This window comes from Podarcis melisellensis (genome assembly GCF_964234715.1).
Source record: "Podarcis melisellensis genome assembly, chromosome: 9".
Taxonomy (NCBI): domain Eukaryota; kingdom Metazoa; phylum Chordata; class Lepidosauria; order Squamata; family Lacertidae; genus Podarcis; species Podarcis melisellensis.
Genome location: NC_138541.1, coordinates 8,693,048 through 8,712,680, shown reverse-complemented (window position 1 = coordinate 8,712,680; position 19,633 = coordinate 8,693,048). Strand labels below are relative to the sequence as shown.

Sequence of the window (19,633 nt, the reverse complement as noted above, 5' to 3'; positions counted from 1 at the left end):
TAAAGGAAAAAAAACCTGGAGGTACCTTTCCAAAATATAAGTTACAAACAAATAAAATGGCTTTAGATACCTATTAGGTCCATAAATTACCATATAGCATATATTTCAGCACAAAAAACAGCGACAATTTGTTGTTGACAAAGGACAGCTGGACATAGAAAGGGCCGCATTACCTCCAGTAGCTTAGGGCCTCATCAAACCTAAACATAGCTGTCAACGTTTCCCTTTTTTAAAGGGAAATTCCCTTATTCCAAATAGGATTCCTCACAAGAAAAGGGAAAAGTTGACAGCTATGAACCTAAATCCGACCCTGGATTGAAGTGTAGAGCACAAGGTGACTCAGAAATAGACTGGAATATATGAAGGGCACAGAGACAGATACAAGGTGCATCTTAGGTTCCATTCATGTTCACCCCAATTGTGTATGACTGATGGGTTGCCTCTAGTTTTGAAACTCACAATTTGGGCAGAACTACTCTGTCACAACCACGTGGCTATGTCCTTGTTGGTGTTGTGAGTAGATCTCCCAAGTTGATACTGCCTGGCCTGGAACAGGCCCTGTTGGTCACACCAGAAACAGAAAAAGAATCATGACCTACCAACACAACAATAGCATCATACAATGGCCCATCCGTCTGAAGGGTTTCTATGTCATCTTCTATGTGGTATTCCCACTCTAAGCCGAGATCAATGAAGGAACGAGAGCCAGATCCCTCTCCTTTGCCATTCAAAATATAGTGACCCGTTGCCTGGTTCTTAACAGCTGGAAGGAATAAAAGCAGAAGTGGTGGCTGATTAATCATTGCAATTAAATTGGGTGGGTAGCCATGTCTTCCTTAAAGACAATACAAAAGGCACTTGGACCTTCATTTTGCATTGTTTTGATGCCATGAAATTTAGGTTCTTGTTTAGTGATCCCAATAGGGCAGTGATGTGTTCTATTTTACAGAATGCAATTTATTTGATGACATTCTCTGTTTAAAGGGCTGCCCATTGCCAATCCATTTAAAGAACCTTAAGAAGGGAGATCAGGGACCTTGAAGTTGCCAAGCCAGTTTGACTAGGGTCACCTGTCAAGTCTTCCCCACTATGCATTTTTATTTCAATTATATTAAATACAATAAATGAAATTTAGCCTTTACACAGTTTGTGCAAATCTGTGCTCTCTTTCCTCTTCCTCCTTTTGGTGACACAGTTCATCTTTTCATTGGCAATGAATAAGTGGCCACCCAAGACCCAGAGCTTCTCAGCTTTGTCTCCCATTATCTAGTGCTTCTTTTTAGCTTTAGTTCACTCCCCACTGAGTTCCAGGCACAATATGAAAGTAGAGGTAGCCTCTGCATAGATGGTTTCTCTAGAACTAATTTGGAAGAACAAAGCAGATTTTTAAAAAATAGCAAGGGCAGGTTGGAGAAAATGAAAGAAAGCACATGCAACGAGAGGCTGGGGGAGGGGGCTGGCTTTAGAGTTATTTGAAGATAATCCAGAGATCTAATAAAAAGTGGTGTTCACTGATATTAACTAATACCGTATTGGCCCGAATATAAGCCATACATTTTTTTTCTTCTAAATTCCAACTGTGAAAAGTTAAAGTGTTGCTTATATTTGGAGCCGCACACCAGTGCTGGCTTGGGGAGTGGGGTGCTGAGTTCTGGCCGCCCCTCCCCACCCCCGTTCAGGGTGGTAGTGCTGGGTGGTGGGCCGCACCCGCAAACAAGCCTTGAATTTCATTTGTGGGTGCGGCTTATAGTCGGGTCAATACGGTATTACTACATGGCACCAATGGTGGCTAGCCTTTTTAAGAGCACAAGAGAAGCCTGCTGGTTTAGGCCAGTGGTCCATCAAGTCTTGCAACCTGTTCTCACAATGGCCAATCAGATACCTGCAGGAAACCTGCAAGGAAGACGAAAGCACAAGAGTACTCTGCCCTCCTGTAGTTTTCAGTAGCTTACTGCCTTCAGTCAGGCACACAGAGCACAGCCATCATGGCTGGTAGCTATTGATAAGCCATTTGTCTCATACTCTTTGAAAGCCATCCATGTTGGTAGCCATCACAAGAAGTGTTTGGATTTGATATCTGAAGGAGTCTCAAAGCAGCTAACGTTCTCCTTTCCCTTCCTCCCCCACAACAAACACTCTGTGAGGTGAGTGAGGCTGAGAGACTTCAGAGAAGTGTGACTAGCCCAAGGTCACCCAGCAGCTGCATGTGGAGGAGCAGGGAAGCGAACCCGGTCCCCCAGATTACGAGTCCACCGCTCTTAACCACTATACCACACTGGCTCTCTTGTGGGGGTGAGTCCCATGGTTCAACATACTTTTCAGGCTGAGGGCCAAATGTCAAGGGTAAAACCAAAGTGCGTCTTACTCTTTTTCACATTTAATCGTAAATGTTAGACAGAATTAATACTTATTCCCCCTCTTTTGCCCGTTTGAAAAAACAATTTCACCATTAATTTCCACCCCTTTCCCCATTAAGCCATTAAAAACTAATTTCACTATTAATTCCCCTATTCCCCCCGTCACTCCACACTAAATTCATTTCATTATTACTCCTTGTTCATTTCATTCCACTATTAATATTCACCCCATTACTCCTTAATAACTTAATTTCATTATTAATTTCCACTCCCTGCCCCCATGACTCCCAGTTAAATTTGTTTCATTATTATTTTCAAGTGCATTCCCCCCTTAACCCCCCTTTCATTTCACAAATTTAAACCCCATTGCCCAAGTTCCCCATTAATTTGATTAATGTTCCTTACTGCATTTACAAGTTCTAATGTTTATTATGATTAACCATTATGATCATAGCTCAGTTGGCAGAGCATGAGACTCTTAATATCAGGGTTGTGGGTTTTGCCCTACATAGGGCAAAAATGGTTGGACTAGATGACCCTCAGGGTCCCTTCCAACTCTGCAATTCTCTTATTCTATGTTTTTCTAAAGAGCTATTACATTGCTTGCCCTCTTTCTTCTGCCCCTGTCAGCACTCAGATGTGAAAGAATAGCCCAACCTGGTGATAAAATACTGTAATGAATATTGGAGGAAGGGAGCTGCAGTCTGAGATAGGGAAAGAGGTGGTAATGAAACACCTAGATCCTTTAAATGAGGTGAAATTATTGCCATCTTCAAATATATTAAGGGCTGTCAGATGTAGGAAGCTAGTTTTACGCTGCTCCAATGGGCACGACCCAAACCAATGGATTCAATTTACAAGAAAGGAGATGCTGAAGAAATATTAGGAAGGACTTTCTGACAGTAAGAGCTGTTTGACAGTGGAATGGACCGCCTTGAAAGGTGGTAGACTCTCCTTCCTTGGTGGCTTCTAAGCAGAGGTTATGTGGCCATCTGTCACGGATGCTTTAGTTGAGATTACTGCATTGCAGAGGGTTAGACTGTATGAGCCTCGCAGTTCCTTCCAACTCTACAATTCCATGATCGGGAGCATTCTGTAGCTTTTGGAGATCAGATCAGATCTCTTTGGCAGTGAAGCTACAGGAAAGAAAGATGCAGATTGCTGAGTGGAGGGTGGGACCCACTGTTAGAATTCCTGCTCCATGCTTGCAGTCATGGGATTGTTGTCTTTCACATGGCGGTTGTATGTTTTGACTCCACAGAGTGGGATGTGATGGAAACACGATGTTTGTGTTACTGTGTTCCATGAAGTGGGACTATTGTCCTTTGTTATTTTTCTCTTTGCTGTCTGATGCTAGAGAGAGAGTGAGCCATGTTGCAGTACTCCGTGTGTGTTTACAGTGGTGCACCGCAAGACGAACGCCTCGCAAGATGGAAAACCCGCTAGACGAAAGGGTTTTCCATTTTGGAGGCACTTCGCAAAACGAATTTCCCTATGGGCTTGCTTCGCAAGATGAAAATGTCTTGCAAGTTCCTGCGGTTTTCCCCCCTTCCCCCCCTTTTCCTAAGCCGCTAAGCTGCTTATCAGCTGATCCGCTGATAAGCTGCTTAACAGCTGATTGCTAAAAGCCACTAAACCACTAATAGCGCTAATCCGCTAAACTGTCAATGGGCTTGCTTTGCAAGACGAAAAAACCGCTATACGAAGAGCCTCACGGAACGGATTAATTTCGTCTTGCTAGGCACCACTGTATATGTAAATAAAGTAGATTAGCCAAAATGTTGAGTTGCTGAGGTCTGTTATGCAAACTGCGAAGACTCTGCGGATCCCTAAGTGTGCCGGTATCAGTTGGCATCGGTCACTGTGATGTTCGGGCTGAAGAAAGCTTTTGAAGCTCCTGAACGAATGACCAGGAGGGAGGGAACATGCCAGTCGGGCATGTGTCTCTGCCAGGGTCCTACTTGAGTGTAGGCTGAGCTCCTGACACCCACCAGCTTCAGTCTCGATTCCACCAAGCTCACCTCCTGCCTTCTTACTTGAAACCAGACCATCGGGTGACCCTGGCTGACAGCTTCATCCTCCTTAACCTCATGACGCCCTTGCAGAACTTATCGGGGAAGAGGCTGGAGACAACACTAGATTTAGTTGCTTCTGCCCATCACTGGCTCTCTGGCTCCCCGCTGTCCTCCCTATCAGTACCAACTGGTACCAGCCACCACTGCTGATGCAGAAATGCTTTCAATGTGCATGAGGTGGTGGAACGACTCTGGGGGCACTTTCCAGCAGTTTGGGGGCACACACAGCAATATTTGAAGCAATTATTTTGTAGCAATGTAACTGGGGAAAGCGGCCCATTGGGAAACAGGCTGATAAAAATAATAAAATCTGCTGCTGCAAAAATATAAATATAAATGGAGGTGTCCTCAGGGACTATGGTCAACCTTTGAGGAGAGGCTTATTCAGATTGAGTGCATCAGAAGTGTTTAAGTGCTTCATATTCATTATTGCAGTATTCATTACAACAAGCTTTATGACAGGCCAGGATAACTTCCATTCCCATATTGCAAATGTGCAGATTAAGGCTGAAAGAATAGTAGCTTTGTTTGCCCCCTAGGGATTTGAACCAGAGACTTCCAGGCTCACAGCTCACCATTATACAAGCCTATGTAAATTTATTCAGCAGTCCCACTGAATTAAATGCCACTGCTTTGCAAACTTGCATACGATTGTGATCTATGCCAGATCCCTAGAATGGAACACCCTATTTCCTGCTGCTCATTTGGATCAACCAGTTGATTGTCCACCTCTGCAGACTTGATCAAGTCAAGGGTAACCAAACCAGGAGAGATACATCACATCCACAAAAAGGTAAAGGTAAAGGACCCCTGACAGTTAAGTCCAGTCACAAACGACTCTGGGATTGTGGCGCTCATCTTGCTTTACTGGCCAAGGGAGCTGATGTTTGTCCACAGACAGTTTTTGTAGGTCATGTGGCCAGCATGACTGAGCCGCTTCTGGCAAAACTAGAGCAGCACATGGAAACATCATTTATCTTCCCACCGGAGCAGTACCTATTTATCTACTTGCACTTTGACGCGCTTTCGAACTGCTAGGTTGTCAGGAGCTTGGACTGAGGAACAGGAGCTCATCCCGTCACAGGGATTCAAACTGCCGACCTTCCAATCAGCAAGCCCTAGGCTCAGTGGTTTAGATCACAGTGCTACCCGCATCCCTATCACATCCATTCCAAACATACAATTAGGACACATTTAAGCTATATACCTTCACTAAAAATAATAATAATCCTGGGTTCTATTTGTGAAGGATTCTGGGAACTGTAGCTCTGTGAGGTATAAGCTACAGTTTCCAGGGGTTTTTTTTTGGGGGGGGGGTGAATGCATGTTCTTTAAATGAATAGTGTGCATCTCTGGGGGCTTAATGGGTTCTGGAAAGGGGCTGGCATGAAGTCTTTCTACCACCCTGTCACCCCTACTTCCTGAGGGATCAGCTTTCCTGGCCCCTCAGTTTTCTTACAGCTTCGTGACTTCTGCATGACAAATTGATATAGCTCCTCATTCATCTCCAATTCTGTTGAATAATGATATTATAAAATGGCTAAGCTATTTATTTTGTCGTCTCTTCCTTACATGCTTTCAAGATGAGGCCCACCACTTAGTTTAATCGCCTCCCATCTGTGGATCCTTTGATTGCTCATCCTCCTAAAATATGCCATTACAGTGAATATCAGCAAATCAACAGTGGACTGAGAGAGAACATCAGCTTTAAAAGAGCTCATATAATGACTATCTGCGCCAAAGGAGCATCTTATTGATTTCTCAAGGACCAGCTATTATTTCTTTGAGGGGTTTAGGTTTCAGACGGCCGGCAAATCATCTGAAATTATTGGACTTGGAAAAAGGAACTGATTCCTCCTGACTGATATTTTTAAATACATGGCACCGTTCTGAGACACAAATGTTGGGAAGGTGAATGATGTGCTTTGCTAAAGCTCAAAAGAACTAGCTGCAACTGCACAATATTACCGACGCCTCAGAATGTAAACTTTTGAATGGAAACATGGGGGGTGGGAGATGGTGGCATGACTCTGTTGGACAAATACCACCTTAAGTGATATAATTCTGCAAAGCTAAATTATGTCTGCATACTCAATACATCAGACAGAAATGGATTTGAAAAAGCACAATTTAAAATAATAACAAGAACACCCACAATAAAATTGGTAGCAAATGAAGCACCACCTTGTAAATGCATAGCCATGTATTAAGAGAGACCAAACTACTTTGGGTAGCAGTTCCTCCAGTCTTTCATTTGCTTAAAAACCTCTAAGGAAGAAGAGTCCACAACCTCCTGAGGGAGATTTTTCCACTGTCAAACAGCTCTTACTGTCAGAAAGCTCTTCCTGATGTTTAGTCAGAATCTCTTTTCTATCATAGTTAGTGACCTATGTGAAGCAGAAATTGACAGGGCAGGACAAGCTCAACCAAATGTTTTTAAGCTTCAGTTTTTGGCCAGATTCACTTGCCTCCTCAAAGGAAGTACCTTGGCATGACCTACATAGCAGGAAAGCTGGGTTCATGACGGAATATAAACTCAGCAGGGAGCTGCATCCATTTCTAGCTCTCTGATTCAGGTTACTAAACATCTTTGCCTCGTTCACACATTACATCTTAGGTGTACACCCAGACAGACGGGATGCAGCTACTGTGATAAAGCAAAGGAGGTCTGGGTCTGTTCAGCGCATGGAGGTTGAAAGATTCAGGACAGACTGGAAAGAAGTGCTTCTAAACACTTTGCATCATTAAACTATGGATGTTTGCTCCCACAAGAAGTGGTGATGACTACCAACTTGGATGGTTATAAAACAGGACCAGACAATGGCTACTAGCCTTAACAGGGTTGTTCAACACCCACTGTTGAAGACAGTAGGCCTAAGAACACCAGTAGCTGGAAAACACAAATGAGGAGAACACCCAGGTCCTTCTTGTGAGCTTCCCATGGGTTATTGTCAGGGATTGGTCTGAAGACGAGGACTGGGGAATATGTTCTATGGAAGACCAGCTTCTCTCTGATGGAGAGCTGGAGGGGGAAGAGCTGCCCCCCCCCATCCACAGTGTGTTCAGAAGCAGAGAGAGAGAAGCTGAACAGTTTAGGGAGGAGTTACCCACTTTTGAGATAATGACAAGAGGACCAGAAGGGAGGGGGCAGCGACTTGAGATGTCACTTGGGAGTGTGGGGGACCCCTCACCACCACCACAGACTCAGAGGTCCAAACGTATCAGAGAGCAAAGGAGTCAGAGGGAGGGAGGAACTTCTCGCTGGCGCCCAAAATGCTGCGGAAGTTGGGAGGAGGATTTAGAGTAGCCAACTGCTCTCCAGTTGTCTAAATTACCCACACACTGCCCTCCACATTGTAGCCAGTGTGGTGTAATGGTTAAGAGCAGTAGTCTCGTAATCTGGTGAACCGGGTTCGCGTTTCTGCTCCTTCACATGCAGCTGCTAGGTGAGCTTGGGCTAGTCACACTTCTCTGAAGTCTCTCAGCCTCACTCACCTCACAGAGTGTTTGTTGTGGGGGAAGAAGGGAAAGGATAATGTTAGCTGCTTTGAGACTCCTTAGGGTAGTGATAAAGTGGGATATCAAATCCAAACTCCTCTTCTCCTCCTCCTCCTCCTTGCAGAGAGCTGTGTATTTGTGCTCGTAACATGATGCTGCAATAATGATGCTATAAATCTCTCAACCGCTTGTTAATTCTTATCTGTGAAGTTACCGAAGGGAGATGAGTACTCTCCATGCCTGACAATTATTGTGAGAACAGGATTCTGGATCCAGCAGGTATCATCTTATGTTCTTAACTCTTCCCTATGCTGAATTGAGTTCCACGGGTTATAAAAGTGATAATGAAACACAATGTCACAATGTCAAGTGACTTGCTCCACAACCTGAACTACAGGAGGTACCACTCAGACTCCCCAAGTGGCCAGAGTAACATCCACAATGGTCCTCCTGGGCATCTTCTGGAAAGTGGGGTTAGGTCTATTAGAGTTGTTGGCAGCATGGTCAAACCTAAGCAGAGAAGCACTTACCAAGAATGTGAGGGGTAGCCTCGTCTTCTTGGACAGACACATGTCTAGCACCTGGAGGGATGTCAAACATCTTAAGGTAGCCTTTGGCATGTGCAGCAAGGCATTGGGAGGAGGCATAAGAGAAATAAAAGGAGAGAGAGAAAAATAATTGCTAGGGTTAGTAGGTTGCAAGAAGAGGTTGGCCCCATTTGCAGAAGAGGTGCATCCACAAACCCATGAACAGTCAACTTAAGGACCAGTAGGTTTGCAATATTGGCGATTAGGCAGCCTTGCATTTCCCATATTTTCATCAAAGAGGAGGGGAAAGGCAATCTTATTGCAAGCCACTTACTTCATTTTGTTCTCTGGTGAACCAAAGCAATCTGGGTAATTTAGACAAAGCATTTTTGTTTCCTATGTTTTGTGGAATGAAAATAGAAGGACGCAGGGATCATTCACCCCTGTTATCATCTGTCAGTTAGATCCTTTCCAGAATGATAAATACATATTGTTAAGAATTCATTTCTTCCCCAGTGGCTGAGATCAGGCCAGTGGGCCATTTTGTGGAAGCACAGAAGCTGCTACCGCAAGCCAAATTCATCACCCTAAGAATTTCAGCTTACTGTTTGACATACTTCAGTGAATATAGTTCATGGTCAAAATATTGTCAGCTTTCAAGAAGCTCCCATTGGAAGCATAAAATGGTTTGCCTGAGTTTGCTTTTCCTGTAAGTGACTGGTCAGCAATTAGAAGTAATACAAGAAGAAAAAATGGTTCTGCGGTGGCTATGGATGCCCAAATTTCTGCAAAGAGTCAAAACTTACCCAGAATATTTTTAGATTCTCTGTTTTCAGAAACAGAAACATCACGAGCTCCTTTAGGCAAAGTGAACGCGCCTCTTGTCTTCCCTTAAACAGAATGTCTTTTGTTAGTAATTTAGGGCATGGAAGTCTTGAGTTTTCATTGACTGAGTCTTCATAGGAGCGCTTTTTTAAAATCAATCAAGCATGAATAAGTTCTGTTTGAAAGATTTGTACACACATTGCAGCAGTTCTCTTTTACTTTAAAACATCAAGTCAATGAAAATTAAGACTGTGAAAAATCAATTGGATACTTGCAGATTTCATTTTCCAGAACCTTGAGTTCATTTTGGCACCTCTTGCTTAATTGTTTCCCTGTTGGAAGAGGTTGATTAGATTTTTTTCTTGCAATGCCAAACATAAATGGAATCTAATGATAAATAATTGTGAAACATGATTGTGGAATGGAAATTAATGCTTCAAACACTGCCCAAAGGACAAAGATCATCCTCAAACACCAGCTAACAGGATTTTCTGCATTTGCTAGCTTTGCAAATGCTTCAACTGGTGTCCTGAACTTACAGCAAAACGTCTTGGATATACAGTATTCAAAATAAATAAATAAAAATAATTGAAGCATGACATGCTGTTGTGCTGTGGATCATTCAAAAGCTCAGTTTAAAGGTCTGCAAATCAGTTTGAAATTTCCATTTCCAGTTGACTTCAAATGGTTGCACGAAATGACTCCAAATAGTTGTGCGGACTGGAATCAGTTTAACACTGATGCTGGACTTCAATAGCTTCCGTCTGCATGGCCAATAGTCAGGTAGGATGGTAGCTAAGAGTCCAACAACATCTAAAGGGTTACAGGCTGGCTGCCCTGCTGTGACCTGTATTAAACCAATTCCAGTCCACACGAATATTTGAAGTCAGTTCATGTGAACATTTGCAATCATGGTCAAAGCACTTCATGTTGAGATTTAGGCTTTCAGCACCTTTTCTCCTCTGCAGAGGTGAGGGGCAGCAAAGGAAACTAATGGTAATATGGAAGAGTAATGGAGGTAGAGGTATCCCTACCAGGTTTCTTAGGGATTCTAGTGAAGGTCCCTTTGATCGTCCGGCAGTGAGAGTTATCTCCCCCGCATACTCCACACTTGTCTTCAGCTTTGTTGGACCCGATTTCCTTGTCGCAGCCCACTTTCTGCAAAAAAAGACGGTCACCGTATCATCAGAGCAGAGAATCAGAGGAAGCACTGTTTGGAAATGAACAGAATCCAATGCAAAGGTCAAATTTGCAACTCCTAATATTTTCCCCCCAATGACAGTGCAGGTGTTATGTATGCTCCACAACAGCAGGTTTTGATACCAAGCATCTAATACAGTTTCTGGCAGATCTTTGCATTTATCAGCCAAAAAGAAGAGGAAGTGAGGAGCAAGTCTCTGGTTCAGTGGTTGGGAACCTTCAGCCATGAAGTCTAATTAGGCCCACCCTTTGGCCCATGAGGCTATTTCAATCAAGACCTGCTGACCTGCTTTGCAGGTTTGATGGGCAAAAATGTGGCTGGGCTAAAAAGGGGTTTGCAGGCCCAAGACACTTTGCACTGGGCTTTCAAAGCACCAACTAATGGCTTTGCAAGCACCAGCAGAGGATGTCATTGTGGTGTCAGGTGATTGAAAGGTGAGGGGCTCCACCCACCTATCAAACCTGCCCATGAGGGGTGGGGAGATAAGGATTCAGACCCCCAACTGCATTCAGTTCTTCATGCCTGCTCTAGTTTATATGGCCGAGTAAACTTCAGGGACTCAAAAGCAATTTTGGCAGTTCAGGAGTTACTCTGCACAACTTACTGCGTCCATTCATGACTTGCAGAAGCCAGGCAAATTCTGGCCTTACAGAATATACTTATGCAGATTGTGGAATTCCACATTTCCTGGCAAAGAAATTTTGGAATCTGTGCAGAATTTTGAAGTCATTTTCTTCAATGGGTTGCATCTCAGGCATAACCATTGGAAGTTTTCAGCAGAGAAGCTGGCAAAATTCTTCCAGCTCAGGGCCTCAGTGAGTTTCAGGTACTTGGTAATGCTTGCTTCAAAGGAGAATTGAGCATCAGAAGCTCCCATGTTCTTCTCCAGATCAGATTAAAATCCTAGCTGGAGAAGATTTCCTGCCTATCCCTCTTTGAAAAGCACCTCACCAAAGTTGGGTGGCTGTGGATCAAAATCTACCTGCCTGGGGTCAGCTCTTCAAAGCACTTCTGTTGCTTCTCCCCTGCTTTGCTAAGGGGCTGCTTTGCAGAGCTACCCCCAGAAATATGAGAGGAGCTGAGCTTTAGACCCTCATCCCCAGAAATGTCAGGGGCAACTCTTCAATGCAAAGCTGTAACAAAGAAATGCACAGGGAGGAAAACATTGCTGGCAACTGAACATGAGACCTTCCCTCATAAAAGAATTTGGTCCTCACCCTCTCCAATTAAAAGTCACACCATGTTTATGTGACAACAGCCGCACAGATGTTACTAGCCCAGAGATGGAAAGAAGAAAGAGTCCCTGTCAGAGAAGAATGGCAAACTAAGCTGATGGACTACACTGAAATGGCAAAGCTGACTGGAAAGCTCAGGAACCAAGAGGACAAAAACATTTTTAAAGAATGGAAAAAAAAATATAATTTATTTAGGAGACCACGGTAAGCAGATGAGAACATTAGCAGGATTTTAATCTCACTTGTAACGTAACAAACACTATGGATAATGTGGATGGATACAAAATATAGATTACGAAATAATATGCAGTTGAAAATGTTGACAATAGGGCCCATGGAGGGGATGGGGGGGAGAGTCTCGAGATTCAGAGAAATCTCTTTGTATGGATATGTATTTGGTATTATATTTGTAAAATCAAATTAAAACTATTTAAAAAAGAATAAGTCACACCATGTATATTTGACTGAACACATCTTGCAAGGTCTTTTGTTAACAGCTCCAGCTAAAAAGAGCAACTGGGATGGTCTGGAAGACCTCACTCACCACACATTCCCCACGCACACAGATGCTGAAGGGGTCTTTGTATGAACAGCGAGTCCCATCATGGGTGAGTTGTTTCATGTAGGCAACATCTCCCGTCTCTCTGGATTGGCAGTAGAGTTGGCATCTTTTGGTAGCTACGCAGGGTAGAAATGTGGACAAAATATGTGCCCAAACCCATGAACAATTGTTGGATTACACAAGCAGCACAGACCACATTCACATCAATCCTTCAAACCACTTTAAACCATCACGGCTTTCCTCAAAGAATTATGGGAGATGCAGTTTGTCGATGGTGTTGAGAGTTGTTAGGAGACCCTTGTTCTCCTCCCAGAGCTACAATTCCCAGGGTGGTTTAACATCAATCCCTCTGGCCCTGATTCAGTTTGGGACCCAAAATCATGCCCAGGTCAGATCAAGGCCCAATCAGGATTACTGAAATGAGCCCTGGACCGAACCAGAAGGCACCTAATATAAATACTATTACAGTAATACCTTGGAAGTCCAACGGGATCTGTTCCAGAAGTCTGTTTGACTTCCAAAACATTCAAAAACCAAAGCACGGCTTCCAATTGGCTGCAGGAAGCTCCTGAAGCCAACCGGAAGCCGCAGAAGCCCCTTTGGATGCTTGGCTTCCAAAAGAACATTTGAAAACTGGAACACTCAATTCTGGGTTTCGATCATTCGGGACCCAAAACGTTCGAGAACTAGGCTGTTTGAAAACCAAGATAAGACTGTATTGAAAAGCCCTAATATAAATACAATAAATGACTAAAGCTACCTCTATCATCTCCCTATTCTCAGCTTCCTGAGCATGCTTAGTTGTCAGAGAAGCTATGAAGGCTCACTATGAAAGCCTCTTTTAGGCCAGGCTCATCAGTAATCAAAGGAGATCAATCTGTGCTACATGAGAGACTCTGTCGAGTTGATAGAATAAAGATCTAACAAGATTTCTTCCCTAGTTATATTTAACCAGTCACTGCGTTTTGTAATAGTTCTGGTTATTAGAGCTCGGAGAAGAATTTATTATTGAGAAGTAGCTTTTTGATGGCTTCCCTACTGGAGGGCAAAGAGTTGGTGGAGGGGAATGAGAAATGCCCATCAGCTATTTGTTTTTCTTTCCCAACTCCTTTGCAGCGTTTGAAACAGCTCTTTGCAGAAGGGGACCGGCCATCACTTACCATCAGGATGTTCATAAGGCAGCCAGTGGTGTTTACTGCTCTGGTACTCAAAATGTGAGTTGCGTTGTTGACACTGCTGGGCTCGGAAGTCTTCGTGATGCTTTGGGCATTCCTCCATGTTGCACAGCTGGTACTCAAAGTTGACGCCGGCACAGTCCTGACCCCCGTTAAGAGGCCTTAATGGGGAGAAACAAGGCCCAATTAGAATGCTTGAAGGTACCTTTTATCATATGTGGTGGACTTGTAAGGTGAGAAAAGCTTTCTGGGAGATGATATATAATGAAATGGGGGGAAATGTTTAAAATAACTTTTGTGAAGAAACCAGAAGCTTTCTTATTAGGAATTTCAGGTACTAACATTCCAAAGGAGCAGAAAAGACTTTTCATTTATAGAGCAACAGCCACCCAGATGTTATTAGCCCATAGATGGAAAGAAGACAAAGTCCCTACCAGAGAGTAATGGCAAACCAAGCTGATGAATTGTGCTGAAATGGCAAAACTGACTGGAAAACTCAGAAACCAAGAGGACAAAAACTTTATAAAAGAATGGGAAATTTTTTATACGTTATTTAGGAGACTGCTGTAAGCAGATAGAAACATTGGTATGATTTTGAATTCACTTGTAGTATAACAATTGCCATGGATAATATGGATTGATATAAAAGTTAGAGTATGGAAGAATATGCAGTTCTAAATGTTCAAAATGGGACCCTCTGGAGACAGTGGGGGAAAGCCCCGAGATTCGGAGGAATCTCTGTATATGGATATATATTTGGATTTTTATAACTTTGTATTTGTGAAACCAAATAACAATGATTTCAAAAAGAGAGAGAAAAGAATGTTTGAGGGTGGGACTAAGCTGGATCGGCTCCCAGACCCCCACTCTCTCCCCTTCCAGTCCACAAACCCCATCAATCCATCTCTACACTTGTCTGACTTTTGACCCAGGCAGTCCTGAGTTGTTTTTCTTTTGAGCTACTGGCTATAGTGTTTCCCAGAGGGCACCCTCCTTATATCCACCCCAAGATGTTGTCGCAGGAGAAGCGCCGCCGACTCACGCAGGATTGTTGCACAGTCTCGTTCTGAAGCGAACGCCGGTTCCGCATGTCCGAGAGCAGGAGCCAAATTTCGTCCAGGCTCCCCAGCTGCCATCTTGCTTCAGCTGGTTGGTGTTTTTCCACATGCAGTGACCTTTGTAGCACCACTAAGGGTAAAATGAGAAATGAGACACACACAAAAATTAGACCCTCTGGAGTCCCCTGATCTATTAACCTGAACTTCTTATTTTAATTGTTAATATCAGAAGAGCATTGCTGGATCAGGCCAGCAACCCATCTAGTCCAGAATTCTGACAGTGGCCAGACAGATGTCTATGAGAAACCTGTGAGCAGGAACCGAGTACAAGAGGACTTTCCCCTCCTGTGGTCTCCAGCAACTGATATTCAGAAACATTGCTGTTTCCAACAGAGGAGACAGAGCATGGCCATTGTGGTTTGCAAGTTATCCCAAGTCCTCTCCTTCATGATTTTGTCTAATCCTCTATATTTTAATGTATCAATGAAATTGCTTCACTATATATTTTAATTATGTGTGGGTTTCCCCCCTGTTAGTATAATTGAGTTTGTACTTAATTAATAATTAATTAACAGTCAATTAATTACCCCAGCCCATGCCTTCATGGTAGGATCTCTATTGGTGGTCTCCCATGGTTCAGATGCATGTACCTTCATTACTGGGGGCCTAATTCTGTTAAAAACCCACACATACAGTAGTTGAAATCAAACAGGTCTGCTCCTATTGGTGAAGATCTTTTTTTTTTCTTCCCAGCAAGCATTTTAAGAAAGCTTTTCTGATTTGGTGGTTAGTTGTAACAGATTTTATCCTTTGTAACTGTTCGGTAATCTCACTGTAAGCCACTGAAATAATAATAATAATAATAATAATAATAATAATAATAATAATAATAATAATAATAATTTATTATTTATACCCTGCCCATCTGGCTGGGTTTCCCCAGCCACTCTGGGCGGCTTCCAACAGAATATTAAAATACAATAGTCTATTAAACATTAAAAGCTTCCCTAAACAGCTGCTGTGGCGTATAAGGAGTTGGAAATAAATAAAATCACCTCTGCATCTCTCTGCCTTGAAATGTATTGGGACATGTAAACTTGAAGATACATACTCACTTTACTGGGTGCACATTCCGTTCCGTCCAGAGGGGGGCCCTTCTTTGTCTTGCAGAAGTAGGGGTTGTCCGGATGGCTGCACCACAACTGTTTACACGGGTCAAAAGTTCGGAACTAGAAAAAGGGAGACACCTGAATAAGTTTTTGATCTCACAGAATTATAGTATTGTAGAGTTGTAAGGGCCCCAAGGGTGATCTTGTTCAACCCCCTGCAATGCAGGAGCCACAACTAAAGTACAGTGGTACCTCGGGTTAAATACCTCGTTCTGGAGGTCCGTTCTTAACCTGAAACTGATCTTAACCTGAAGCACCACTTTAGCTAATGGGGCCTCCCGCTTCCGCCGTGCTGCCACCGTGCAATTTCTGTTCTCATCCTGAAGCAAAGTTCTTAACCTGAAGCACTATTTCTGGACTCTGTTCTGAAACCATATGCCATCAGTGCTCCCAGCTATGTACGTGACACCACAGATTTTCTGAGGAAAATACAATCTTTAAATAATCTTCCCAACAATACTATACTAGCTACTATGGATGTGGAATCTCTGTATACCAACATCCCACACAACGATGGTTTACAAGCTATAAGGAACACCATTTCAGATAAAACCACAGCGGACTTTGCCACCAAACTCTGCCAATTTGTCCTTACCCACAACAACTTCAAATTCGGTGATGACCTGTTCCTTCAGATCAGCGGCACAGCTATGGGCACCCGCATGGCCCCACAGTATGCCAACATCTTCATGGCAGATTTAGAACAACGTTTCCTAAACTCCTACCCACTCAAACCTCTCTTGTACCTGTGATACATTGATGATATTTTTATCATCTGGACACATGGTCAACAGACCCTGGACACCTTCCACCAGAAATTCAATGATTTTCACCCCACAATCAACCTAACAATGAATCAATCTATGCAAGAAATACATTTTTTGGACACTACTATAAAAATACAGGATGGGCGCATAGACACCACCTTATACCGTAAACCAACTGACCGACAAACATATCTACATGCCTCTAGCTACCATCCCAAACATACCAAACAGTCCATTGTATATAGCCAGGCACTACGTTACAGCCGCATCTGTTCCAATTCTACAGACAGAGACTCTCACCTAAGAGATTTACAGCAAACCTTTTTAGAACTAAAATACCCAGCAGATGAAGTTAGACAACAGATCAGCAGAGCCAGACTGATACCCAGAGAGAACTTGCTGCAAGACAGACCCAAAAAAGAAAATAACAGAACACCTCTAGTCATCACATACAGCTCCCAAGTTAAAACAGTACAACGCATCATCAGAGATCTACAACCTCTCCTGGACAATGACAGTTCTCTTTCTCAAGCTCTGGGAGGAAGACCTTTCATTTCCTACAGACAGCCACCCAATCTTAAGCAACTCCTAACCCACAATAATACTACAACCAGACCTAACACGGACACTGGCACCAGAGCCTGCAATAAACCCAGATGCCAACTTTGCTGCCGCATACACACGGACAACACCATTACTGGCCCCAACAACATCACACATACCATCTCGGGACTATTTAATTGCTCATCGTCTAACATTGTGTATGCCATCAAATGCCAACAGTGTCCTTCAGCTCTCTATATTGGACAAACAGGCCAGACCTTACGCCAAAGAATAAACGGACATAAATCGGACATCAGGAATCACAAGACAGAGAAACCAGTAGGAGAACACTTCAATCTCCCAGGACATTCTATACAAGATCTCAAAGTAGCTGTTTTACTACAAAGGAATTTCAGAAATAGACTGGAAAGAGAAGCTGCTGAATTGCAACTTATCACCAAACTTAAAACCATGGAGAGTCCTGGTCTGAACAAAGACCTTGGATTCTTATCTCATTATACATGACAAAGCCATTTTTCACCTTCTCACCCCTTGCTTTTTCCTGTAAGACCTATTGCAGTCGTTAAGAGTCGTCAACAGGCTCATCACAGCTATCTGCCAATCACCCATTCCCACCACCCTTCTGAGTAATACCCCTCCCCACCTTCTCACTATATAGAAGGGTCTGGAAACTTCTGTTTCAGTGTATCTGAAGAAGTGTGCATGCACACGAAAGCTCATACCAAGAACTAACTTAGTTGGTCTTTAAGGTGCTACTGGAAAGAATTTTTTTTGTTTTCACTATTTCTGGGTTAGCGGAGTCTGTAACCTGAAGCGTATGTCACCTGAAGCGTATGTAACCTGAGGTACCACTGTATTAACCTAGTGAATGAACGCACAACCTCTATTTAAAAACAGAGGAGAGCCCACCACCCGGGGGGGGGGGGTAGTCTGTTCCGCTCTCAAGCAGCACCTAATGTCAGAAAGTTCTTCCTAATTTTTAGTCGGAATCTCTTTTCTTGTAATTCGAGTCAATTGGTTTCGGTGCTGCCCTCTGGAGCTGCAGAAAGCAAGCTTGCTCCATCTTCCATTTGACAGCCCTTCAGAAATGTAAGATGACTATCATATCACTTCTCTTTTTTATTTTTTATTGGAATTTTATTTACAACATAACATAACCCCCACCCCCAAATACACAAGTCCTCCCTCATTAAACGTGAACATAACATACAGTGAGTGTAACATACAACAATACAAACAACCAAATAAAAGACTTCCTTCATCCTGTACCTGGCCTCCTTATTTACTTCTTATAAACTGTTTCCTTTATGAATAATTATTAAGATTTTTCTTATTATAACTTAAATATCCACAAAGTCTTCTGCAGACATTAATCGAGGTATGTATTTTAGGGCACTGTTTTGTGAAGTATTCTCTACATTTCCCCCATGCTTTTTGAAACTCTTGTCTAGTGTGATCTCTAATTGCCTCTCTTAATCTAGCCAGTTCAATATACTCTAACAGTTTTTCTTGCCATTCCTTTTTTTGTTGGCACAGTTTCTTTTTTCCAGTTTTTAGCAATTTTCTGTGGCATAGAGAAATATTTTCTGATCTGATTTGCTGTACCTGTGTCCATTATCCCTAGTAGAAAAGCTCCTGTATTTTTCACAAAGTTATTCTTAAACATTTTTTTTTAAGCTCGTCATATACTGTGTTCCTCCAGATATTTGAAGATGGCTCATATCACTTCTCAGTCTTCTCTTCTTCAGGCTAAACCCACCTAACTTCCTCTTAAGATTTGGTTTTCCAAACCCTGTATCATCCTGGTTGCCCTGCTCTGGGCACATTCCAGCTTATCGATGGTTTGCCCCATTCTCTCCTTTGGGAGGAAAGATGAGATCTAACTGGCAGAAATGACCGGCAGAATCCGAGACCAGGGAAAAGAGACGGCGGAAGAAGATTGGAAGAAATTTAAGGACTATCTTAAGAAACATTGTAAGATTATTGAATGTTAGAACGATGTTGATTTAGAAATTAAGGGGTTTCTAGCTGTAATGATTATGTAATTAAGAAAAGAAAGATTAAAAATTAAACAGAAATTAGGGGAAGGATTTGCTGAATTGGCTTGATTAGAGATTGGAATACAGAGAGGGGAGGTATGAGGAGGTCGGGAAAGTAAGTTATATGACTATAAGGGATCGAAATTATACTTGTTATTTGTTTTGTATGTATGTTTATTTTATTGTTATCTTTGTTTTCTTTTTCCTTTTTTTCTTCTTTTTGTTTCTATGTTTTATAATTTCCTGAAAACTTTAATAAATATTCTTTAAAAAAAAGAAAGGAAAGATGAGATCTAGATTGAATAAATACATGAAGAATCATGACCGACTTGGGCTTACCTTTCATGATACATAATATAATGAAATATAACAACATAGAAAGCTTCCTTACACCGAGTCAGACCATTGGTCCATCCAATTCAATATTGTCTTCACTGACTTACAAAGACACTCAAGTGTTTCAGACAGGTTTCCCAATCTACATGGATGCCATTGGGGATTGAACTGAGTTCTGCATGCAAAACTGGGATCTTTCAATACTTCAATGGTTTGGTCCGGTTTTACTTTCTAGAATTTGCTAT

At 42.6% G+C, this 19,633-nt stretch overlaps 1 protein-coding gene across 1 annotated transcript in view; it reads right to left on the bottom strand.

Annotated features, from left to right (window-relative positions):
• The window catches only part of ADAMTS3 (ADAM metallopeptidase with thrombospondin type 1 motif 3), a 139,271-nt gene that overhangs the window by 32,640 nt on the left and 86,998 nt on the right, over positions 1-19,633 (bottom strand). Inside the window, exons 12-18 of the mRNA XM_081924812.1 lie at positions 15,629-15,742; positions 14,498-14,643; positions 13,441-13,616; positions 12,263-12,396; positions 10,317-10,440; positions 8,461-8,541; positions 600-763 (exon numbers count right to left, since the gene is read on the bottom strand). Of these exons, the coding sequence (XP_081780938.1) occupies positions 600-763; positions 8,461-8,541; positions 10,317-10,440; positions 12,263-12,396; positions 13,441-13,616; positions 14,498-14,643; positions 15,629-15,742 (939 nt within the window). The remainder of the gene's footprint in view (positions 1-599; positions 764-8,460; positions 8,542-10,316; positions 10,441-12,262; positions 12,397-13,440; positions 13,617-14,497; positions 14,644-15,628; positions 15,743-19,633) is intronic.